Source organism: Xyrauchen texanus, chromosome 50 (assembly GCF_025860055.1).
Source record: "Xyrauchen texanus isolate HMW12.3.18 chromosome 50, RBS_HiC_50CHRs, whole genome shotgun sequence".
Lineage (NCBI taxonomy): Eukaryota > Metazoa > Chordata > Actinopteri > Cypriniformes > Catostomidae > Xyrauchen > Xyrauchen texanus.
In genome coordinates, this window is record NC_068325.1 from 20,282,418 (window position 1) to 20,308,413 (window position 25,996).

At 42.0% G+C, this 25,996-nt stretch overlaps 1 protein-coding gene across 7 annotated transcripts in view; it reads right to left on the reverse strand.

Moving 5' to 3' along the window:
• LOC127641023 (receptor-type tyrosine-protein phosphatase S-like) overlaps positions 1–25,996 on the reverse strand; it is a 266,090-nt gene that overhangs the window by 43,136 nt on the left and 196,958 nt on the right. For 3 of the 7 annotated variants that reach the window (XM_052123760.1, XM_052123759.1, XM_052123761.1), the window contains 6 exons: positions 5,430–5,524; positions 4,644–4,897; positions 3,962–4,049; positions 3,385–3,612; positions 3,004–3,164; positions 925–1,040 (listed from right to left, as the gene is read on the reverse strand). In XM_052123760.1, the coding sequence (XP_051979720.1) occupies positions 925–1,040; positions 3,004–3,164; positions 3,385–3,612; positions 3,962–4,049; positions 4,644–4,897; positions 5,430–5,524 (942 nt within the window). Of the gene's footprint in view, positions 1–924; positions 1,041–3,003; positions 3,165–3,384; positions 3,613–3,961; positions 4,050–4,643; positions 4,898–5,429; positions 5,525–6,462; positions 7,057–11,050; positions 11,169–13,603; positions 13,631–15,341; positions 15,536–21,923; positions 22,239–25,996 lie in introns of all 7 variants that reach the window. The other 4 variants (XM_052123757.1, XM_052123762.1, XM_052123756.1 and 1 more) reach the window with 3 other exon arrangements.

The following is a 25,996-nucleotide window of genomic DNA, read 5'->3' on the forward strand; positions in this document are numbered from 1 at the left end:
CGAAATAACAGCAGGTGCTCTTTACACTGACAGTTATATTAGGATTATGGTAAATGGTCTGCACTTATATAGTGCCTTTTATTAACCTTAGAGATTACCAGAGCGCTTTACACTGAGTCCCGTTCTCACTCACACTCATACACCAATGGTGGCAGAGCTGCCATGCAAGGCGCTAGCCTGCCATTGGGAGCAACTTGATTCATTTTGAAAGATTAATTGCCAATATATACGTCAAAGTGTTGATCAAATGTACACCTGAGAAGTTGTATTTGTGGTTGAGTGATTCTCTGTTGACCTCTCTCATCAACAAGACGTTTTCTTCCACAGAACTGCCGCTCACTGGATGTTTCTTGTTTTTAGGACCATTCGGAGTAAATTCTAGAGACTGTTGTGTGAGAAAATCCCAGAAATACTCAAACCAGCCCATCTGGCACCAACAATCATCCATGCGATTATCTAATCAGCCAATCCTGTGGCAGAAGTGTATAAAATCATGCAGATATGGGTCAGGAGCTTAATGTTCACATCAACCATCAGAATGGAGAAATTGATTTGGAGCGTGGCATGAATGTTGGTGCCAGACAGGCTGGTTTGAGTATTTCTGGGATTTTCACACACAACAGTCTCTAGAATTTACTCCAAATGGTGCCAAAAAACAAAAACATCCAGTGAGCGCCAGTTCTGTGGACGAAAACATCTTGTTGATGAGAGAGGTCAACAGAGAATGGCCCGACTGGTTTGATCTGATAAAGTCTACGGTAACTCTGTACAATTGTGCTGAAGAATATCATCTCTGAATGCTGTTCTGCGATGCGGGGTTGGCGCTGTTTGGGCGGCACAAGGGGGACCTACACAATATTAGGCAGGTGGCCTGGTTTATTGCTATATGATGTTTAAACCATGTTTAAAGTAATGTCGGTGTACCTGGAGTTTGGAAGTTGATGCGTCTCATCTCTACAGGGTCTGTCGGGTGATGCGGCGTGATATCTGCATTATTCAGCAGGCATTTTGTGCGTGGCTCCGACTCTTTCCGTTTGCTGCTTTATAGAAGAAAAGAAAAATGCAAAGACTAAATGAAAATTGACAGAGTAGGCAGAAAAATATCACATAAATAAAACTAAATGTCTAGATGAATGAAATAGCAGTGCTTGCAAGGCAGCAAAATAATAGTTTTATGTACAGTATCGCCTTTGTTATGACACTCAGGGTCCTTAAAACATCTTCAATTCAATTTACAAAAATGATGGCCATAAAATGGTCTTGAATATCTTAAAATTATATAACAAAACTAATTTTAAGAGGTCTTAAATGTATGGACACAAAAACAGGCAAATGTAATTATTAAGCTGCAATCTATAGTCTGTATGAGCTGCACACTTCAAAGTGAAGACGTGACACTGTTCTCCAAGCACGCAGAGAGCTCATGATACAGTGTTTCCAGTGGTTTCAGAGCAGTTAGGCACATTTTCCCTTATCAGTTTGTGTGAGGAACTGGGAGTACAGACGTTCATGCACCAAAACTTCTTTTGTTTTTCTGGTTATTATCGGAAATTTGGTTTCTTGTTGCATCTGTGTCTGTGCTCAGAACATGCTCAGAACATTTTAAAACATGACATTTTCCAATCAGCCTATATATCAGTTATCGCCTTTCTTCCATCACATTGTATCAGCAAAATATCGGTCAACCTGTATTGAGACACTTGCATTCTTTTCCATTTGTTTCACCGTGTCTAACTTTATTAACGAAAGAATGTGTTCGGTTTAAGTGGCCCATAAAGTTGGCAAAAGATGGAATGCAAGACAATCACCCATTTAGACCAGTCACAATGTAGTATGCAAATAAATGGAAGATGAAAGAATTCAGTATGCAAATGTCACAGTGACATCATCGTTGTCGGATTCCTTTGAAATGCTGAACATTCTATAAACATCTTTGAACATTCTAAAGGGAGATTTAAATATTTTTTATTTTTGTGGTAATCAAGGTTCAGGTTGAATTATTTGCTAGAGTTAGTACTTGTGTTTAGAGGTTTAGAAGAACCCATAAACAGAATATTTGAGGAGTATCAATACGGTGCTGCCTTGCAAGCACTATAATCACATAGACATGAAATGGCCACCTTCTATATACAGGAAGCTAAATGCAAGCCCAAACCAATCCAGGACCGCAAACAACACAGTCTTGCCAGGAAGCCGAAAAGCACATTGGTCGAACCCGCTATTTCATTCTTCTGTTTTTCCTCCACCATCTAATTAAAACCAGCTTTTATGCTGAGGTAGGTTGTTTTCGTTTGCCCTCTTGAAAACAGTAATAAAGTACAGCTAAGCCTTACCTGTCAGGCTTGCTGCTTCCACAGAAAGCATTGAAGAGAAATAAATATATAAAACGTGAAAAACAACAAGAGAACAAGGGAGAGAAGACAAAGAAAATCAATAGAGTTCATTTAAATTCACAGGGCAGGCTAGCGATGCCAGATTAACCTCATCTGCATTTGGACAGACCTGTTAAATATCATGTTTGTGCCCAGCGTGGGGCTATACAATCTCAAGACACTAGAGTTCAAATTCAAGGTCTTGCCAATGAGGAAATGCTACCCAGAAGGCAGCAGCTTTTAACCTTGTTCACGAGGCCCTAATGAGGAATAGCTTCCCATTTGAGTTTGGCCACGTTTGCATTGCTAAAAGTCGGAGACTTTTAATAGCTAATGGCTATTATTTACCACCTCATTCATTTTCGATACATTAATATTGACTGCTCTCCTCAGTTCGACTTTGAACCTTGAAGATACCGTGCCAGGGGCAACGTTTATAAAATAAGGTACGTTAAACGACTTGACATTCATTCATTGTTTTGGGTTGAAGGTTAACAGTTTCAGTCAAAAGGTTGGACACACTCCTACTCATTCTTTCCTTTTAATTCCAGAGTTTTTTGACTGGTATTGTATATGATAAGAACGAAAAAAATGGTTCTTTATTCATTAGCACAATGAAGCTCTGACTCACTTCTTGTAGAGGAGAATCGCAATCACAATACAGATTATGAAGACTACAGCGAGAACGGGTCCCACCACCCAGATGAGACCATCTCCTCCAGTTTCTATTGGCTGAGGATCCACGTCAGGGGCCGTGATGGGGTCTGTGTAGGGGCTGGAAGCAAACATTTTCTGTACAAACACAAAAAAAGACATATTTCAGATGCATTTTCGGTTTTGAGTTGAGAGGCCTAGCCTAGTCGAGAACATATGGATTTCATTGGGCCATATTCATGAAACACAAGCAGAAAATATTAGTGTGAATTGTTCATGAATTCATTTGGATGAAAATTCGATTCAAGACGACAATTTCCGATTTACATAGAAATTCAGTGTGGGATGGTTCACTCACTCCTCCGGTGGTGTTGAGCTCAGCTAGGATGAAGAAGACATACTCCTGACCAGGATCCAACGCCCTGTTTTCAAAGCCGCTGTACACCATCTGGTTGCCCAGGGTGAATGATGGTGGCATGAATGAGGGCTTGAAGCTGGCAGCGATGTAGGGCCTCATACCATCCACCTGCTTGAGTTGACGGGTGGTTCGGGCATGACGTTGACTGAGTCTTTTCTCGCCCAAAATCTGTGGAAGAAAACAATATTGACAACGCTGCTGAAAAGAACAGCTTATACCAGCATGAATTTCCATAAGAAACAAATAATTTTGAAGTCAGAATGAGTACAATAATACATATATGGATTACAGGCACAGCTGAGCCTTTCGCAGCTCAAGGTCAAGTGACCGAGACTTGGCAGTTTGCCAGTGAGCAGGATAAGAGCGGTGTAATTGTCCCCTCTCCCTGACAAACCCATCGGGAACATTTCCACAATGCTCCTGGAGGAGCACTTTCTATGGCTCTGGCTCCATTGTGTCTGTGAAACAAGGACAAAGAACAAAGGAAACGGACAAAAGAGGGTGTAGACATGCTCACCTCTTCAAGGTCCAGCTCATCAGGAGTTTTAATGTGTCTGATTGGCCCTCTACCCTTCTTCAGTGGAACGACGACAACATAGACGACCCTGCAATTCAGACAAGACGGTATAATCAAACTAATAATTCCCCAGAGTAAAAATCATTCTATATATACATCACACACACACACACACACACACACACACACACACACACACACAGAGTACAGTGCTGTAAAATAAAACAAGGGTCTGTATTAAAACATATATACATTCAAGAACCCAATGCTTTATCTACATGCATAAATTCACCAAATTGTACAAAGAAGCTTCTTGCTACACCAGCTTGATTTGACACACCTGTATGGTGAAATGTACACGTTGCATTCTTGATGTTGCCAACCAGGAGGCAACAATGTTAATGGTTTAATACCTCCTTGTTGGCAACGCGTACTTGAGTTGCATTGTGCATCTCGTGAAATAAAGCTTCCACAGTTGCAAGCATTATTCAATGGTCAGTCTTCTCTTTCAGGTCAACAACTGGACCAACAGTTTAAAGAGAATCTCGCTGAGCAAGTAAGATAATGTTAGTAATTGTCGTAATTCTATCGAGGGCAAGAACCCACATTATGCACAACAGGGCCATAACTTGCAATGCATTGACCAAGCATTCACATCTGCAAGTATTTTTCTTTTCCTCACTTGATCATGTCTTTGGTTTCCAGCAGTGGGAAGAGAATTGTCAGGGTGTTGTCTGGCTCTCTTTTCTGGTCCAACTCGGGCTTTCGGACCAGAATAGGTGGCGCTGTCCTCGCGACAAGCTTGTGTTTGGGTCCACCCTCGCTGCTCTCCTGGCACGTGATTCTGAACTCATAGGTGGTGTTGGGCCGCAGGTTGGTAATGAGCGTTTTGGTCATCCTAGCATCAACTGCAACCTTTTGTCGATTGTATTCGATCTGTGAATGACGGGGTGCAGTTCATTTAATGTTGGTGATGTTGAAGTCAACATGAAATGTTGTTCGCAACCAAGGTTTTTCCATAATGTTATGTATTTCCAATTACAATACTTTGAGTTGTGGTCTTGAATACTGATTGGTCAAGGCAGCATTCCACCAAAACTCTACCATGTAGTAAAAGCAATGATGCAAAAAAATCAGTTTACAGTTGCTTAGCACCCTTATGTCAATCTTTTCAAGTGGAGTCAATTTTCCTTTCATGTTGACTTCGGTGTTGTTTTTGTATCGTCAGATCACGATAAATACGATAAAATTGATCATACATTAGGTTTCAAATACTTGCAAGACAGGCCAGATTCAAAAAAAGTTCTTCATAAGGACTGAAAATCCTCTTACTAATGCCATTTTCCCTTTCGCAAAAAGGTAAGAATATTTTGTATTCCCAAAAAGTCATTCTTATCTTATAAGAACTTTAAAAAGCTTTTCCTGAATCCGGCCCCATATTCCGAATTAGTGGCTTAGGTTCACTCACGTTGCAGTGGTACGGGGAACGACTATCGGAAAACTTCCAGGTGAGCAGCGCCGTCGTCTTGGTTACCAGCTTCACTGTGAAATTCTTGGGAACATCTGTCCAGATGTGAATGGAGGGGAAAAAGTGAGACGGTCATTTTAGAAATGGAAAAGTGTGGTACATGACTGTAGGGAAAGAAAGCAGTGTTTTTGGTGTTAAGGCCGTTTTCCTGGGGGATTGGAGGGTTTGGACCCTCTGAGTAAGCGGAGTGTGGCGTTAGCTGTGAAAGGGGGAGGGGGGAGGCGCTCAATTGGGACAAACATCACACTAGACTGGACTGGTGAACACAGAACCACAGAATCGTACATCACTCTGCCTGTCCTGGCCCGACAGTGCCGCTCCAACACAAATATTTTGCGAACAGTACCTATAATCCCCCTCTAGATGGATCCAGAATAGTTGAACCAACATTATATCTTAGTTACCCCCTCTGCTGGGTGCTCTCAAATTTGGATGAGTACTGCCGTGCCAGGAAAGCCCAACAAGAACAAGGACAAACCCCAAACATAGCATGCCCACCCTTGTAAGCAGTGCATCATGGCAGGCCATGCTGCAAAACCATCCCAGTGTGGAGGTAGGAGGAGAGGTGAGTACAGAAAAGTGCAATTTTCAAACAAATAACTAGAAGAAAACCCAAATAAAGTACACAAGTGCGTTTCGAAACTGCCTAATTCCACTTTAGATATTAGTTTCTCCTTGATGTGGTTTTTGCCTACCTTTGTACACTAGGGAAATTGTGATTGGATGAGTGAGTGTGCTGGGCGTGTCTGACCAATCAGCACTTACCTTGTACCCTCGATGCTCCTCCCCTTTCAAAACTGACTGACTTTAACTTACTGACTTTTTACCTTGTTTGTAGGGGAGGGTGTTAGTGAGGTAAGTGGCTTCCCAAGTAAGTTGTTATTTAATCGTGGTTTAGGTGCATTGTAGTAGAAAACGTTGTTTTTTTTTCTAGTCCCTTGAGGCGAGGGCCAGAGAAACGAGGAAGCCCTACCTGCTTCGAAGGCCACTGTTCGATACTGGATCGACGGGCTGTAGGGCCCTGGACCTACACTGGTGTGTGCTCGAATTTTCACATCGTACACTACATTGGGCCTCAGGCTGTTGAGGGTGTAGCTATTCTCGCTTGCTGGCAGACGCAATTCCTTCGGTCCACCTGCAGCACCGGCCTCTTGATATGCCAGCGTGTATTCCTTTATAGCGCCGTTGCGTTCGGCTAGCACTGGAGGTAGCCAGGCGAACTGAAGCGAGCAGCAGGTAATGTTGGATCGTTCAGTTATTTGAGGGTACCCTCGAGGTACCTCCTCCGGGACGCTTAGCTCTCGTGTAGCTTCTTCGCCGAATCCCGACTTAGACTTGGCGGAGACTTTGAAGACGTACGTTGCCCCTCGGTGGATATTGCTAATGGAATATTCTAGTTCCTGAGGACCGAATTCCAGTGTGGCCAAAGGGCTCATGTCCTTTCGGCCAAACTGTAGCCGATAGCCCTGCACTTCGAGACCAGGAGCGATAAACTCTGGGGGTTCCCAGCGCACTAAAGCAGAAGTCTCAGAGATTTGGTTGACTGAGAGAATGGGAAGCCCTGGCACTGCAGAGATAGAGAGAGAGAGAGAGAGAGAGAGAGAGAGAGAAAAGAGAAATGTTAGATGAAAGAATTAACATTTTTGGGAGAACTTTTAATAAATAAACATCAACAAGCACACTATTTTACTAAACAAAAGTTGCAGTCTGCTTCAAGAGCTTATTTTCAAGAGAACAAATGTGACTTATTAAACAAATGACTAGATTGCAGATGCCATTAGGAGGGTAAAAACAGATGAAAGGATAGAGTATCAAAAAGCCTCAGTGAAAAACTGATGAAGGTGATGAGGAAATGGCTTAATCTGAGAGATGACTAGATTGGTCCCCGCTTCCCTCTTCAATGCCAACAGCACTCCAGTCCACTCCACTGGACGAAACACAATCCTCTCCACAGGGCCACAGGCACGTTTCCCATTAAATCTTGCATTAACGGCCGCTGTTGACCTACAGCCACTGATTAAGAAAGGATTGCGGTTTACTCTCATGCCCTCCCCTTCCTGACTTCTCATCTCCAGAGCTGATCAGACAAAATTGACTTGGAAATAGGACGTCATATGGTTTGGAGTTACATTTACATTATGTTGTTTAAATCCACAGGTGCACATATGGGATTTGCAGTCTACAAAGTAATCTCATCATCATGCCATGGCATCCTGGCATTGGATGGTATAAGACAAGAAGCTCCAGAGACAAACAAGGAGCTGTTCACTCTCCACAATCAGGACTGGAGCAAGCGGCCCTGAGTGGACCGATTAATTGAAGAAAATAACCACAGGGCCTGGAGGATTCCGAGTCATCCAAAATTGTGTGTTCCCACAGCTGTGGAGACCGTCCAAACAGCCACTCATGATGAGAACCCCCAGCCCTGCATTAGCATCCCATCTGCTCACCTCCCACATCAATGATGCGAGACAGGAAGAGATGGAAGGACATTTAAAAATGTATAGAGCATAAGCTGCTCAGAATGGTCAAAACTGATTGGGATCTGGCCTTCAGACATCTAAAGCGAAAGATGCATCAGAACTAAAGAAATAGTTCACCCAACACCTACTTAACCCTCATGTTGTCTTTCCACCTCGGAACCCAAAAGGTGATTTTTTAAGAGAATATTCTTTGGGATTAGGCTGTCAAAAAGCACCATAAAAGACCTGAAAGTGGTCAATTTAGGCATATTAGTGGTTTGAAGAAGGGTTGACGTCAAGATTCTCAGTGAATAATGACTTCTATAAGCTATTGTATGACTTCAGAATGCATTTTGGAGCTTGAAAGCCACCGTTCCCACTCACTTTCATTATATGTAAATGACTGGCCAGGATATTTAACAGAAATTCACCTTTTGTGTTCCCCAGAAGGAAGGAAGTCATATAAGGGTGGAATTCCATGAGGGTTAGTAAATGATGACAAAATTTCCATTTTTAGGTGAACTATTCCTTGAATGGACATCCAAGCCATTGGGTATATTAGTGGCAGCAAACCAAATGAAACGACACAGGATTTGACATAGTGCCCATCCATCAGTAGAAGATGGTCAGCTCTAAAAGGAGAAGAGAATCAATCATTCCCATGTCTTTCCTCTTGGACAACAGGACGCATCAACAAGATCAATTCAAAGACATCTGCTTTGAGATCAAGGCATGGTAAACCAATGATGCACCTCTTTGATTATAACATCAAAATGGTAAATGGTCTGCACCTTAGAGGTTACCAAAGTGCTTTATACTGTGTCATATTCACCCATTCACACACACACTCATACACCAATGGCAGCAGAGCTGCCATGCAAGGCACTAACCTACCACTGGGAGCAACTTGGGGTTCAGTGTCTTGCCCAAGGCACATCGGCATGTGGAGGTGTGTGGGCCGGGAATCGAACCGCCAACCCTGCCATTGGCTGCCGACCCGCTCTACCACCTGAGCCACAGCCGCCCCAAGGATGACATTTTTATGCATTTTAACAGCCCAAATGCTTTTTAACAAGTGAACTAATGTAACGTATGCACCACTAGCATCACCAAATGAAACTGCAAAAATTTGTGTCTTCTGCCATTGGTCAGTCAAACAGATTAACTTAACATCACTTATGAGAAAGTTTTAAGGGGGCGTTCACATCAAATGTGTGTTTCCATCCATCTGCACTGTTTTTCAATGTACAAATGCGCTAGACGGACATCTTTAACCGTTGCGTAGTGTCTCGCCATTTCTTTTACAGTGTGTTGTGAATCTCAAGACTCATGCGTACTGTTATATTTGTTGCACTGAGTTTGGACTGAAGTGCCCCTTACTCTACACAAAAGCTAAATCCAGCTGATGAGATATTTTTTTGAGCAGAGGAAAATTGGAAAAATTACATTCCCAGATATTTCCAGGTTTTCCATGACTGTAGGAATGTTTTTACTTACAGTTGTCTCTGCATATTAAGCAAGGACAGGAGAAAGAGAGAATTTTCACTCTGGTGCATATCCATCACTTGCCAGCATTTAAGCAAGCACATCCCATTTTATTTTCCGTACCTGTCTGGTATCATCACAACTTGACGGAATGATGGCTCGGCGTGACCGTACAGCCAGACTGACGGGCTTCACGCATGGAGGAAGGTTCCATGAAGAGGTCTGAAGTCTATCTATGACAAGCATAATAGCAGCTTGGGGACGGGCCTCTCTCTCAAATGACAGCCGGCTGCAGAAGGGTCCAGGCTTGAAAGGGGTGGGTCGGCTCTTATCAATACAACAAGGCAGGGGCTTAAGTTGTCTGACAGTATTATGACAGTATTATGTCACAGAAATGAGGCATGAAAGGGCCCTGGAGTGGCTTCTCTGAGCCCCATTGGTCAAGGTCTCTTCTCTGTTCTCGGCACATGAAAGAGCATAATGCTTCTTATTTAAGTAGGGCTGTGAGTCTGTGCTTGTTTATCTATTTATTTATTTTGTCCGCTTAAGAATTTCGCCACAGTTTTGCTGGTGGGAAAAGCAGGGACATTCTTCCACCGAGGGGGTGAAGCGTGGCGACTACACATCACGGTGTGTATGTGGCAGAGTCAGTCATGGAGAATGACAGCTGCATGTGGCGCCATTGTGACACTCTGGCACCTGCGATAGGCTCACCTGTCTCGTCAATGTTTGAGATTTTATGCGTTGACATGGATGTGTGCCTAGCTTATAGCTGTCTTCCAAAGCATTCATTTAGAAACCCCACAAAATACTCAGGCAGTGTCATCATTCAGTGATGATAACGGACGGTAAAATCATGGTACTCTGATATACAGTACACCATGGTCAGTGTTGAGTGTAATCTGATTACAAGTAATTAGTTACTGTACTCTTACTCTGTATTTGCCCCCCCCAAAGAGTCACTGTAATGGAGAAACATTTTGGGTTGAGTGCATGACTTGTGTGCGACAATTTATTAGTAGAACGGAAAAACTAAAACTTTTATGTTTAAAGAGTTTCAGAAAGTAACTTAAAAGTAAAGTAACTAGTAGTGTGATTACCTTTTCAATGGGGTAATGAGTAAAGTAATCTGATTACAATTTTGGAAAATTGGTAAATTGTAATGGATTACGTTTACTGAGTAATTTACCCAACACAGGCCGTAGTTTGATTACCTGTATTCATATGCCATGATCTTTAGATGGTACTGTAAGATGCGTCAAAGAATGCCAAGGTGTCCATAAAACCATGCAACCATGGTATATTTTAGTGGTAATACCATAGTACTTTTTGGGGGGAAACCAGCCTCCGAATAGCCTACTTATAGTTGTCTCTATATATAAAGTTGCCATTGCAGAAAGTTTTAACATTACACACATCACATTTCGAGTGCAGTAATTGACCACATATGGCTAACATCAAAACAACTCCACCTTTACTTTCCATTTTGCTTTCATGTAACGCCACATTTTCTTCCTCTCATTCGATTGAAATCTCTTAAGGTTCATTTTAGCCAATGCCAGCTGGCCTGCAGGGCTATGGAAGTCAGCTAATGATAACATTATTACTACCGACCTGCTCCTTTAGTCACCACCAGTTTGGGTTTGCTGCGGGCACCATCTCCTTTTGTGGTGTAGGCTGCCACGGTGATGGAGTAGGTGGTGTCAGGTTGCAAGCCCCCGATGACCATCTCCTGTGATTAATGGACAAGAAGAGATAAGTTAGCGCTATGTTTGAGACCTCGATTTTTTAGACTGCGGGACATGGCCCGCACAGGCACCCATGGGGCCATTCAGACCCCATGTTTCGAGGCGATTTTCAAAAACGTACGCTCTTTGACACACTGTCTAAAAATCACGGCATTCCTGCACGAGATGGTCAAAAACTTTGATTAAGTTGATGTTGAAAATAAAAACTCAGAGGATCATTTTCCCCTCTTCTCAATTGAACATTTCTGTAAATTTCATGCCATGTAAATTTCCCCTCTTTTCAATTTTAAGTATTTAAACATCTATATATAGATATACAGCTACGAGCGCACCACATCAATCAGAATTTACAGTCGGAACTATTCATGTAATCCTAAAGTCCTTTAATAATAGAATTTACTTTCATACGGGATATTTCTTCAAATATGAACTTCATTTTACTGCACTGCAGATCATTATTACTGCCATTTAGCGTGTCATCTAGCATGACCAGGTTTTGGATTACAATTCCTGCTCATCTACAGCACATGCCCATGAATTAATTCAATGGAGATCTTAAGAAAATGGCTCTAGCAAACAGAAGGTCTGAATAATTCATTTTTGGATCGTCTTGTAAGCAGTTTGCACACATGCCTTCTGACGGGTTGCTATTTTCCAATATTTCACGTGAAAGAAGCAAGCTTTGATCAGCATGCATGATGAAGGGGAAATTAATGCCGGGCACTTGCAGGAAAATAACCAACTGCAGGTCCTGTAGCTTAGAGGGAAATTCAGCTACACATCAAACCTGTTCAAATTCAAAATATTCATGCCGTTTTACATGCATAAATACCAACCAACGAATACTCATTCTACAAACTGAAATAAAGGCAGTTTGGATCTTTTTCATTTCCAATAATTCTTTATTGTACGTAGTGCTGCACAATATACACTCACTAATGCACACACAATCACAGCACAAAACACACAAAGAAACACTCATCCATGCCAGGCATAAACAAACCATGATGTTACATCAATTTCTGTGTACCTTAAATCATTTTATAATGCCGTAACACACATAGATTGGGTGTGAGATTAAATCTAACTAGATCTAATTCTAACATAACAACGTAACTGACAAAGAACAGCTAATTAGGGGGCCTAGGTAGCTCAGCGTTAAAGACGCTGGCTACCACCCGTGGAGTTCGCTAGTTCACAAGTTTGAGTGACTCCAGCCAGGTCTCCTAAGCAACCAAATTGGCCCGGTTGCTAGGGAGGGTAGAGTCACATGGGGTAACCTCCTCATGGTCGCTATAATGTGGTTCGTTCGTGGTGGGGCGCGCGGCGAGTTGGGCGTGGATGTCGCAGTGGGTGGCGTGAAGCCTCCACATGTGCTCAACAAACCACGTGATAAGATGCGCGGATTGACGGTCTCAGACGCAGAGGCAACTGGGATTTGTCCTCCACCACCCGGATTGAGGCGAGTCACTATGCCACCATGAGGACCTTAAGAGCGCATTGGGAATTGGGCGTTCCAAATTGGGAGAAAAAGTGAAAAAAAGCTAATTAGGCTTAACAATATGATCTCATAATAAAAATACAACAATGGAAGAAAAACGGTTAAATAAGACTTTAACCTTGTGTGACCCAGTGTACACATGTGAACATATATTTTGGCTTCTCTATACGAAACGCTTAATTTAATTTCATTTAAACCGACTGATCTCAGTTCAGGAGACTCTGCTCTCAGTAAAGGGTTAAACATTCGACGTAATATGTTTGCTTTTCGACGTAAACGTTTGAGTCATGTTACAAAACAACATGGCGCTGACCACAGCAGAGTTTGTCTTTGGGAGAAACGCCAACAAATCTACATCTGGTAGGAAACCTAATTACGATTTTACATTGAAACCTGTTTAAGTTTGAGTCTCTAGTTTCATCCGATGTGCCATTTTAACAATTTGAGCAATATATCGCTAAACGCCACGCTGCTATACACAGTGTACACTAATGTGTACAATAGGACAAGGTATAAATATGGAGTTAGCATGAAAATACGGACTGTATTATCTAAATATTCGAACTGTTCTGAAACCAGTGCAGACAGACGATAAATAACCAGGATTTTAATATAAAAATCTAACAGATATGTGCAGAGGAAATGAGCACATAGTGTTGTTTACATGCAAAGCTAAATTTGAGAATGGAATAAATGTTTAAGGCGTTTATATGAGCCGTTGTTACCGCTACAGCAACACAAGAGCTCTCATTAAGTGATGCAGGATGCATTGTGCCATCCAAGCATTCACATCTGCATTTGCGTGATTGCATAAAATATATTTAAAGTTGTATTATGTGTGATCGGTGAGACACTATGTCTGATGTAACATCATAGGTTCTCAGATGATACCAAATGCTTGTTGACAGCCGTACTTACGTATTCAGCCGTGTCGTCGTTTTCCCACTAACATCCCCCACCCAGGAGGAGAAAGAGGGAGGTTGGTTTAAAAGAGAGGGAAAGACAGATAGAGAGAGGGGAAAAGTGTAAGAGTACAGGAGGTAAAAGTGCCAAGAAATGGAAGAAAGAAGAGTGTTTTAAAGTAGGTCAGTGTGGATTAGAGTGAAACATATTTTTTTTAAGATGAGGCAGGAAATTAAGGAATGGCAGCTCTATCTGAGCAAGTCATTCTTGCAGTTTTTCCCTTTTTTCAATTTCTTTCTTTATTTTTAAAGGTGAAGTTTGCCACCTCTGTGCCACTAGTGTCACCAAATGGAATTGAAAAAATAATGAAAGCACCCCGTCTACCCTTCTGAAATTGTTCAGCCAAATATCAATAAGACATTTCCATCCACAGAACTGCCGCTCACTGGATGTTCCTTTGTTTTCGGAACCATTCGGAGTAAATTCTAGAGACTGTTGTGTGAGAAAATCCCAGAAATACAAAACCAGCCCGTCTGACACCAACAATCATGCCATGGTCCAAATAACTGAGATTACATATTTTCCCCATTCTGATGGTTGATGTGAACATTAACTGAAGCTCCTGACCCGTATCTGCATGATGTTATGCTCTGCACTGCTGCCACACGATTGGCTGATTAGATAAGCGCACACTAAGAGTGACATAAATAAGAATTAAACGTATTGCTGTGACCTTTATGTTCACATTAACCTGGCATTAAATAAGTAGCTTAAAACAAATGATTCAATATTGGTGAAAAGATTACAAAAACGTTACGCATATTTTTCTTTTTATTTGAAACATTGCACTCTGATAAATCATACACTATAGCTGCTTTTCCACTATCGGGCCAGTGTGAGCCAGGGCTATCAACTGGCCGGGGTCAATAGCCTCGGACCTCAAGCTCCAAGACCAAAATTGATCTGTGCTCCCACCATCTGACCAATAGCCCCAACGTCACACACCCCAGCCATTTCACAATCAAGAGGGAAGATCAAGCTGAGGTATCATGTTATCTAGTTATCTAGAATCGGGTTTTAAATTGAATGTAAACAGCAATATAATTAGCGTTGACAACTCACCGACTGTAACTGCTATGGTGTCCCGAGTGGTCTCTCCACTAACAGCGGGACGATGTCCCAGCACACCGTCTATGAAAGTTCACCGAACCATGGAAAGTCATTACTTTGTCCATTTTAACTGATTTGTATGGTGCCCGCATTTTCTTATTTTTTTATTTCCCGAACTTATACTGTTGTGCACTGGATATACAACCTGGGATGTTTGGCGAAACCCCGCCTTTGACATTGAACCTGCCCCAATCTACGGTTGGCCTTGTTTGTCCCAAGGGTAATTGACGAGCCAAAGGCCATTGACCGTTGGCCCTAAGAAAGCCTAGAGGAGGCACGATGAGGCCCTAGAAGTGATAGTGGAAACACAACTGGCCCTGGCATGCACTAGCATGGCCTCATTTGGCCTGATAGTGGAAACGTGGCTAATACGACCAGGAATGTGAAAAAAAACGTAACTAGGATCAATTTTGATTTCATGTTGACTTAGACTTTATTAAACCATTTAAACTTCCAATGCTTGAAAAAAAAAAACAATCGATTGAGCTGAACATGACGTTCTTAGACAACATTACGGAACGTTGTCGACCCGTAAACTTGCGTTGTTTTCAGGAACATTAGTTATCGTTACACGTAAACATACCTGTGCATCGGCGAGCATGACGTCCTTGATGAGGGGCAGGCCACGGGATTCGCCATTCTCAACGCGGACGTAGTGCACCTGGTAGCCGCGGATCTGCCCGTGCTGTTTCCCTGGCAACAGGGAGCGCCACATCACCTTGATGGCAGTGGAGTTGAGGACTTCTACCTCCACGCGGCGAGGGGGGGCCCCGGGCACTGCGGACGGAAAAAACAAAGCCATGACAGATTGAATAAATTAGTACTCATCATCCCAATACAGTTATGGTGATTAAAATGACTTTTTCTGATGTAAACACGAGTGGTGTAGGATGAGTTATGTACCAAAATGTAATACTTATAATTAGGGATTAAACAAATCCTTAAAGGAATATTCTGGGTTCAATAGAAGATAAGCTCAATAGCCATAATGTTGAAAAAAAGTTAAATGAGTAGAAATACATTTTTGTGGTTATCAGCATTATGCCACGAATGCGGTCATCTCAACTTAACTTGTATTGAACCCGGAATATTCCTTTAACACCAAAGCCCAAAGTATACTTCGCTCAGATGCGAACTCTCATCATTAACAGAATGCGAGAGCACTGAACGCTCACAGCGCAATTTTTAAAACCAAATGTCTTTGAACGCACAGATGCGTCTGTGCCTGGAGTTATTTGCAATTATTAGTGGGTCCACAAGGTGGCAACACTAACATTTTGAGCTATTGAGGTCACGAAGCGAGCTAAAATATAATGTAATCGCAGTAAATAACAGGAGATGAAGGTAAAAACAACAACAGTGGATGTGCAAGTCAAGAGCGCGTGTGTGAGGAGGTCTGGACAGGGACGGATTACTGACCGGGCCAATGGGGCCAGTGCCCAGGGGGCCCTTGACTGCCTAGGGGTGCCCTGGGCTCTAACGGTGCGCAATCTAGTTTGGTGACCCCCCCCCCCCGGCTTAACAACTTTTGGGTGGAGGGGGGCCCTTGGAGATAATTAGCCCCAGGGCTTTGCAAGTCATAATCCGTCCCTGGGTCTGGAGATACCTGCATTTGTATAACTCGACTCTGAGAGATCAGAAGACATCTTTATGGGTCTAAACTACTAAAGAGAAAGTGTCTCATACCAGCCATAACGCATAGGCGCCAACCTCCCGTGTATGCGTGCACGTTTGTACGGATTAAAGTTTAACAGCTCACGTTCGACTGTACGCAGACACCGAGCGATCGCGTCAAAATGGACGTATTCCCAGTAATGGTATGGTTTGCCTTAGCAAACACTGCTAATAAGGAATGAAAATGTGCTATAATTTTCACAACAGCATAAACCAGCCTAAGCTGGTCTTCGCTTCCTTGGTTTTACTGGGTTTAGGGGAGTTTTGGCCACATTAGCTGGTCAGCCTAGGAGCTTAAGACCAGCAAACCATCAAAGGCTGGTGTACGATGATTATTTCTTAGTTCCTTTGTCATATTACAATGTTGAAGTTTTAGAAAGCCACTGCAAATCTATTAAGAAATCCTAATTGCACACCTAAAGACGACATCAGTACACGATGTACTACGCCCACCTCTGTGTGCTTAAAAAGAACCAAACCCCTGTCGTCTCAGCTAGTACGTACATTTAATTACATGAAACCAGGTTACTGATTAAGCGCCTATCTTCGGGGACATTTAATCAAATGTAATATCACACCCCTATATACCCGACCAACCATTTCATCTCATCCCATTTAACCAACACTCTTATCTCAGCTCTGATCAATTCACTGTCTGCAGTCTTTCACCTGTGAGCTAATGAAAATCCTTTTATACGAGGCCTTGATGTTTAATGCCTCTGGTTATACAGTATTACTGTAAGGAGGAGACAGATTTCTATGACGGTCAATAAAATACACTTATAGTGCCGTGAAGGGAAGGAGGAACCTATGTTGGTGCACTATAGTGTTAAAATGTGTCACACCCCTGTTTTTCATTGTCCTTTATTTGGGTAAACTTCACATGGACCATGGAGGAAGCGGGAATGTTTGTTGGTGCTCGACTCTTCAATATAAGATGCTTTATTGTCAAGTCTCAGGGGACGTGACCGCCATAATGTATCGCCACTCAAATAACTCCATGTTGTGGGGTTGGCAGAATGAGATTTCCCATGGGAGGTCTTGGAGAAGTATTCCCTCACTCCTGACCCGTCTAACGCTTTCATCTCCGGTTGACCACTCTGACAAAACCATCCATTGTAGAGCAACCCCTCCTGACAGCTCACAGGGCTTGTGAAAGGTTGGAATTGTGTTCCTTATTGATTAGTAGTCAGTCAGAGTGAAAGACTGCTGTCAAGTCAATTTTATTTGTATAGCGCCTTTCACAACACACATCGTTTCAAAGCAGCTTTACAGAAGATCAGCATTAACAGACGATAAAACTGTAATGTCTATAAAGTCGATTAATCATCATTGTCTCCATTGACTGTGGCAAGGAACACAAAATCCATAAGATGTGGATTAATGGAGAAAAATATCCTTGGGAGAAACCAGACTCACTGTGGGGGCCAGTTCCCCTCTGGCTAACATCATGAATATAATGTAAATATTAATTGTGTATAGTTCAAATCATGGTTTAAAATGATTAAACTAAGTAAGTGTTAAGGGTCAGTGTTTAAACATCGATTGTGTTTGAACTGTAAGATTAATGACCAAAGTCTTTGAAGTCCATCTTGATTAATTGCAGAAGTTCACATACTGTAATTTCCGGACTATAAGCCGCAACATTTTTCCCACGCTTTGAACCTCGTGGCTTAAACAACGATGCGGCTAATATATGGATTTTTCCCGCTTTCAAATTTTATTTAAAAAAAAACAAACAAAAAAAAAAACATTCTGTGACGTGCTCAGTTTTTTGGCGGCATGAAGCTTTCATTAGACCAATGAAATTGCCGAACGGGTTAAGGTCAAAACAACTTTTTTTGTTTACTGTTTAGATTAAATCAAGCGCGCTCAAACTTCCCATCATTCTGATTACGGTAGTCATTTTGTCACCCTCAAGACACGGAGAAATGCATGTGATGCAGCTTTCAAGTTGAAGGCGATTGATCTGGCTGTTGGAAAAGGAAATAGAGCTGCTGCACGGGAGATGTTGGAAACAGCAGCGTGAGGAATTGACTCAGTGCAAAAAGACAACTAAAGCTGAGGCTATTGAACTCCGACACCGAAGGAGATGACTTCAGTGGTTTCATGTGCACAAGAGGAGGAAGATAGTGACCAATGACTTTCTTGCTAGGCTACTGTTTACTGCTAATTTTTTATTTTTTGTTACAAGCCGTGTGTGGCAGCGGGGGCGTGGTCAAGCGCCCGTCCGGGAGAGAAAAGCGGTAAGGGCGCTTACACCTGAGCTAATGTCTAACACCTGTGTCTAATTTCAGTAAGCATGGGGAGAGCGGCATAAAAAGGCAGCAGAGAGAGTGTGAGATTGTGAGTGAGTGAGTGACAGACAGACACACGTCAGTCTAGTGTTGGCGCATAGAAGACCAAGAATTGAGAAACTTTCTAAAATTGATTGTAAACATTGCTGTGGCCATTAAAAGCCTTACCTGGAACGTCAAGTGCCCTGTTTCACGTGTCCTTCTTGGGAAAACTGTCACACTGGCACCAGTGTGACAGTTTTCAGCACTTGATGTAAGCGCCCTTACCGCTTTTCTCTCCCGGACGGGCGCTTGACCACACCCCCGCTGCCACACCGTGTTTCGTTAAAGCATATTTATTTTTGTTACAAGCCGTGTTTCGTTAAAGCCTGTGTAAAGTTCATTTGTTTCAATGTACCGGTAGGCACCTGCGGCTTATAGACAGGTGCGGCTTATTTATGTTCATAATTATAATTTTTTTTAAATTCAGTGGGTGCGGCTTATAATCAGGTGCGCTCAATAGTCCGGAAATTACGGTAGATGATATTGTCCTTGTTAATTGGCTGATGAAGGCTTTTGTTGGCAATAGTTAGTCTAAGCATTTCATTTCAAGATCGTAGTCCATAAATAGACCGAGGTGATGCAGGTTGGAGTTGGCATCAGTTCATCCTCTGAAGTCCATCATTTTGAAGTGATATATGGCTGACACCGGCTGCATTTAGTCATCATCATTCAGTGACATGTAGCAGTGGAGTCCAACATGAAGCAGGAATGGTGCTGGATCCAGCCAGTTCTAGTGACCTTAGGATAGGAGTCCCGAGGTTGAGACATGGAAACAAATAAAAAGATGTAAGCGTAGATGCCATTTAATTTATTGCAGAGTAAGAGATCATGCTCAATGTTTCTGGTTTCTGGTTCCGGCAGACCCAACTAAAGCAGCCTAATTGTGGGTTGGAGGATAAATGAGGTGTATGCCTGGCTAAATAGATGAGTCTTTAGTCTAGACTTAAACTGATGGAGTGTGTCTGCATCTCGAACAGTGTTTGGGAGACTATTCCATAGTTTAGGAGCCAAATATGAAAAGGATCTTCCTCCTTTAGTGGATTTTGATATTCTAGGAACTATTAATAGGCCAGAATTTTGCGATCTTAATGAACGTGTTGGAATATAGCGTGGTAGAAGATCACTTAAGTACTGCGGAGCTAGACCATTCAAAGCTTTGTACGTAGTTACAGAATTTTAAAATCAATACGGAATTTAACAGGTAACAATGTAACGATGAGAAAATGGGGCTAATATGATCATATTTCTTGGTTCTCGTCAGCACTCTGGCTGCTGCATTTTGAACCAGTTGAAGTTTATTTATTGATCTTGCTGGACATCCTCCCAGTAATGCATTACAATAATCTAGTCTTGACGTCATGAACGCATGAATTAGTTTTTCGGCATCAGCAACAGAGAGCGTATGCCTTAATTTAGCAATATTTCTTAAGTGGAAGAATGCTGTTCTACAAACATTTGTAATTTGATTTTCAAAGGACAGCTTGGTATCAAATATAACACCTAAGTTCTTCGCTGTTGAAGATGATGTAACAGTACATCCATCTAGAGTCAAATTATATTTTAGTGGCTTATTTTTAGAGTTTTTTGGTCCAATAATTAGAACCTCTGTTTTGTCAGAATTGAGTAGAAGGACATTTCTGGGCATCCAATCTTTTATTTCATTAATACACACTGCTAATTTTGAGAATTGAGAAAATCTCATCAGGTTTTGAAGAAATATAAAGTTGTGTATCGTCAGCATAGCAGTGGAAACTTATTCCACGATTCCTAATAATATCTCCCAGGGGAAGCATATACATGGAGAAAAGCAGAGGCCCTAAAACTGATCCCTGTGGCACTCCATATTTTACTTTTGTTTGGTTTGACAATTCCTCATTTACATAGACAAAGTGGTAGCGGTCTGCTAAATATGACCTGAACCATGCTAATGCAACTCCACAAATGCCAACATAATTCTCCAGCCTATTCAAGAGAATGTCGTGATCTATCGTGTCGAATGCAGCACTAAGACCTAAAAGCACTAGAAGAGAAATGCAGGCGCGATCAGATGATAAGAGCAAGTCATTTGTAACTCTGATAAGTGCAGTCTCTGTACTGTGATGAGGCCTAAATCCTGATTGAAATTCTTCATATATACTATTTCTCTGTAGAAATTAACACATTTGGGAGGACACTACCTTTTCTAGTATTTTTGACATAAACAGGAGATTTGAAATCGGTCTATAATTAGCAAGTTCTCCAGGATTAAGTTGTGGCTTCTTAATTAGCGGTTTGATAATTGCCATTTTAAAGTTTCTTGGGACATGTCCTAAGCATAGCGAGGAGTTAATGATATTAAGAAGAGGTTCTGATATTACAGGAGATACCTCTTTTAAGAGCTTAGTTGGTATAGGATCTAACAAACAAGTTGTGGCTTTTGATGTTTCGATAAGTTTTGTTAGCTCTTCATGACCTATGATAGCGAAGGATTGAAGTTGCACATGAGGGAAATTATTCAACACTGTTTTCTGAGGTGCTGTGACAGATGATTGCATAATTCCAATTTAATTTCTGATTATTTCAATTTTATCTGTGAAGAAATTCATGAAGTCATTACTCTTGAGCTGTGACATAATATCTGTCACAGGGGACGTCCAACACAATTTCTTATGAACACTAGCTGGGTGGCTGGATTTATTTCAGTGCTCATAAGCGGCATGCCTTAGAGATGTGATGCGAAAAAGATGACAATGTTTTCCCAATCTAAGTGCTTTGTTACAGTCAAACTTGGACCGGAATGCCAACTTATAATGCTACTAAAGGTTTCTTGCACCATAAACGTATTTTTCGTTTTTCATGACCATTTTCCACCAAACGGACTGTTTAATACAGTAGCTTTAAATTATCTTTGTTATGATGATGATGCATTGATGTGTGAATGTGAGCAGTCGTATGTTGTTCTTCTGAATGTTTTTATGCATGCTCTTTATCAATTGCACTTTTTTACAAATGACTTATAATTGATCCTCATAACTCTTATTTTTTTTTCTCGTAAGACGACTTTCGCAAATCTAGCACCTGAACAAAGCGTTCATTATTGCAACTTCAATGGTGAACTGGGGAGGGAGCTTTGCATTGTTAATCTTAAGAAATCATGTGAAATTATTTAGTACCATCTTCGTCCGTGCGGCAAAGTAGAGGCTGGCTCTCAGGGCCCGGACCCACGCTGGTGGTGGCCGCCACGGTGACTCGATGCATGGTCCATTTCTCCAAACGCTGCAGCAGAATCTGGCTGGAGGTGGACGGTACCGCTGGCTCCTCCACGGGCTCTGAGATGACCTCTGCCCCGGCCCCTACCACCACGTAGCGCACTATGTACCCGACTAGCGCCCCGTTCTGGCTCTCGACCGGCGGAGGGCGCCAACTTACCAGCAGGGTGGTGGAGCTGGAGCTGGTGCACTTAATGTCTTGAGGGGGGGCGGAGGGCTCTGCTCAGGTTGGGGGGGGAGAAAGGGGTGGAAAACAAAAAACGAAAAGATGGGGAAGAGAAAAAGAAAATGAAAAAAACAAACAAGCAAAGACAAATACCAAATCATAAGAAAAAAAACGAAGAAAACAAATGAACGCAAAGGCCAAATGCAAACAGAAGAGCTTGGTTTTGGAGAGGTTGGGGGTTTACATGCATGGTTATAAAGCTAGGGTGTTTCACTTTAAAACAGGGGCTTGATTCCAATATAACACCATACAAAAGGTCTAAAAGTTACACCACAGATGTTGATTGGACCAGCCAGTTTGACGTGAACCCAAATAAAACCGCTTCTACGTGAGCCACAGATTTCTCACAGTAAATATTCTGGGCTCTAAGGATATATTTCTACCATGAAGGGAAATAGATCTCATTATTTGCATTTGAATGAAGCCCATTCATTGTGGTATTCAGAGATCTTTCGCCGGGCGCTTCCCTTGCACATTTCAGAAATTACAACTTCTGTGCCATTCTAAATCAATACAAAAGTCTTGTTTAAACGCGAAGGCTTTTACAGTCTCCGCTTACTAAATGCTTATTCATATGGGGTTTAATATATTCTGTAGAGATAGGCCTCTAACATTTATCTCCATGTGAAACTTACTAAAATACACTATAAAACGTTACTTGTTGCCCAGGATGTTGAAAACCCTGAAGCTATAAGTCTAAGTTGCATAAATGAATGAGGGGTAAATTGAACAGAGAAAAATAAAAAAAATATTTGTTACTGAAATTTAAATGGATGAGCACCTTCGATGAAAAGCAAAACAAAATAATTCAAAATGGATTACAGGAAAATGAACAATTGTGAAATAATGTCTGGAAAGAAAATATTAGAATCCAAAATGTCAACTCATAAGAATCACGGAAAGCCACCAAGCATCAAACTGAAAGGAAGACCATTAAAAACCAGCAAAAAAAGAAAGAAAGCATTTTCATGTACATTATACGTACCTGACATCTTCAAACACTAATTTTTAAAGACTTTCTTACCACAAGCACCCGATTCGAGGGAGTCTATATTTTCCTCAAGTCGGTTGGGTACAGCCCTCTCCCTCAACTGATAAGCTCAGCAAAATAAGCTTTAATTCGATAATAATAGGTTTCCATTTTTAAGTTCCCAACTTACAGTAATTCCTCAGGTTTAAAATGTTAATGTCAGTATGTTTTTTGGAGGGTTGAAGGTAGAGAGCTTTCCCGGTGCTTTAGTTAGGCTGTACCTGTTTACACTAGCCTGAGGGTCCACAAGACTGAGATCAGGGTGCTAACACCTTGCTAGCGCTTAACAATCCACACCTTGATAATACAAACCTCCCCAATCCAAACCCATTGTACGATAGAATCTCGCTTTAGGCCATCATTTTAGTTCCAGTGTGACCTGTTGTAGGGGTGTTGCTAACTCCCAGATATGGTCAATAGATTTGTCCCTTCACCAACCAGGTGTCACCGCAGGTGTTTATCAGTCCCAAAGAGCTATACACAATAATATTAAGAACCCTGTTGATTTACCAAATGAAGATTGAAGATATACTTGAAGATGTACTACTTCTCTTCGCGGGTACTGGCATGCTCTTAAATAGTTATGGATCTGGTCTGGAAGCTATACATCTGAGAACTGTAGAAGTGCCTGAAGATTTAGACCCATGATTCGTTCAGGATTATACATGACTGTGACTGTTGTACATCTAAAAGCAATAAAAGCCTTGAGTTCAGTATTCAGTATTGTGCATGCAATGCCTCTTCAAACCCAAGAGTTGATCTTCAAACCCAAGAGTTCAAAATAATGAGTTGTTAATTGCCATAATTAAAGAATGAACCCAGATCCAATTTGAATTTTATTACTGCAGCAAATACACCAATTGACAAGTGAAAAAGCCCACAGCAATTACAGTTAGTGGGTGGCTAAACTTGTTTGGCTAACCAGCTGGGATTTATTTTCAGAGAAAACACTAATGGCTGCTGGCAGCTTCAAGGCATAATCTCGGTGTAACAAAGAGTGATAACTGAGGTGTTCACTATCTTGTCTATCAGATTGGATTGAAACAGAAATTATATCTGCCACTTTTGGACCCACCAACCTTTATCTACCACCCGGAAGATGTTCTTGCCCGAAACCAAATGTCTACCTTCAGCCTGGTCGAAGTTAATGGATGGAGCGGAATACCTTGCTCTCAGCTTGTGGACCCTCTATGACCATGTCTGAACCTGATCATAAGAGCATTTTCCAGAATGCCACTGCCGCCCACTTGGTCAAGGAAGGAGTGTCTATCTCCACTAACCCTCGGGACTGTGGACACATCCCCCAGCATTCAACAGAGTCAACAGGGCATATCAATAAGCATGAGTTCTGTTTTGGTAGGGGGATATGGAGGGTGAGGTGAGTACTCGTTATCAGACCATCACAGGGGCTAACCCTCGACCCTTAACGGTGACCTCTAGGCACTCTGAACTAACTATCTTAACAGTCTAGAACCACTTCACTGTACCAAATAAAGAAACATAGACATTCACTTTCATTTCACGCCTTAATGAGGAAGTCCAGGCTGCCACTTGGTGTTTGCATCCACTTAGACAATACCAAGATGAGCATTTTCTGGTGTGGAAAAGTCAAATCTTTCTCATTAGGGTCATAGTATATTTTGGTTCACCACAAGCCGCTACGTCTCGCGCACAGTGCACGTGGTTTCCGAAGATCCTGTGCAACTCAAAATGCATGGCAGGTTATATCAGAACTGTTAAACAGCTTTTGTCTCCAAAAGTGTGAGGTGGCAGACTGGGCTTCCTTCGTTTGGCGGTCACTTACCTCACAGGAATCCCCACTATAATGTTTGTTTGTTTTAGGATGAGGGGTGTTTTGGGCTAAATTGGTAAAAAGTCTTGTCACCTTCATGACTTGTTCTGGGTAACTGTGCTACTTTAGTTTCTGCTTGAAGGAAGACGTCAGCAGATGTGCTGAAACAGAAGTGAACTTTGTGTCTCCATCTGTGTGGTGCTGTTTAAGACCCTGTGGGGCAACACAGAATCCTACAACTCTGACAGAAGGCTACAACCGTCCCCCAGAGATACTTACTCTCACCTTTAGTTTAATGGATTTGCTTTGGCAATGCTAAGTGCTGTTGCTGCATGTTGAGTGTCACGGTTAACGAAACCCCAAACGAAAGCAACCAAAAACAAGCTTTTTCCTCATGTGTGAAGGGAGCCGTTAGCGACTCAGATGAAACCAAAATGGTAATTAAACTGAAACTTCCCAAAAGTGTTACAGATATTGAAACAAATTAAAAGCAGGTGACAATAAGCCAGAGAGCAGGTGAGCTTTAGTTTTGCTCAGAAGACGGCTACCAACGTAAAACAGATAATACACAGAGCAAGTAAACAAAAGGTCAAAAGTGCAGCAAATTTTCCCCAAATATGTTACAAGACGACATGAATGGCGAGACAGACATTTAGAGATGGAACAGGACACACAGCGTAGGTCATGCCTTGACTGGACATAAGGGGAAAAATTAATTAACAGAGCGCCCCCCAGGGGTAGGGTGAAGTAGTACATGCATTCTGTGCACTCTCTCCGTAATGGTGTGTGTAAACATAGCATGTTCATTCTGTCCCAGCAACCACCAAACCAAACCAATCCCATCCATTCTGCACCAACAAGCTGCACCGGTAGAAACAGAAGATGTGTTAAAATGGACAACGCTTGCTGCCATGGCTTCCTGGCATCTT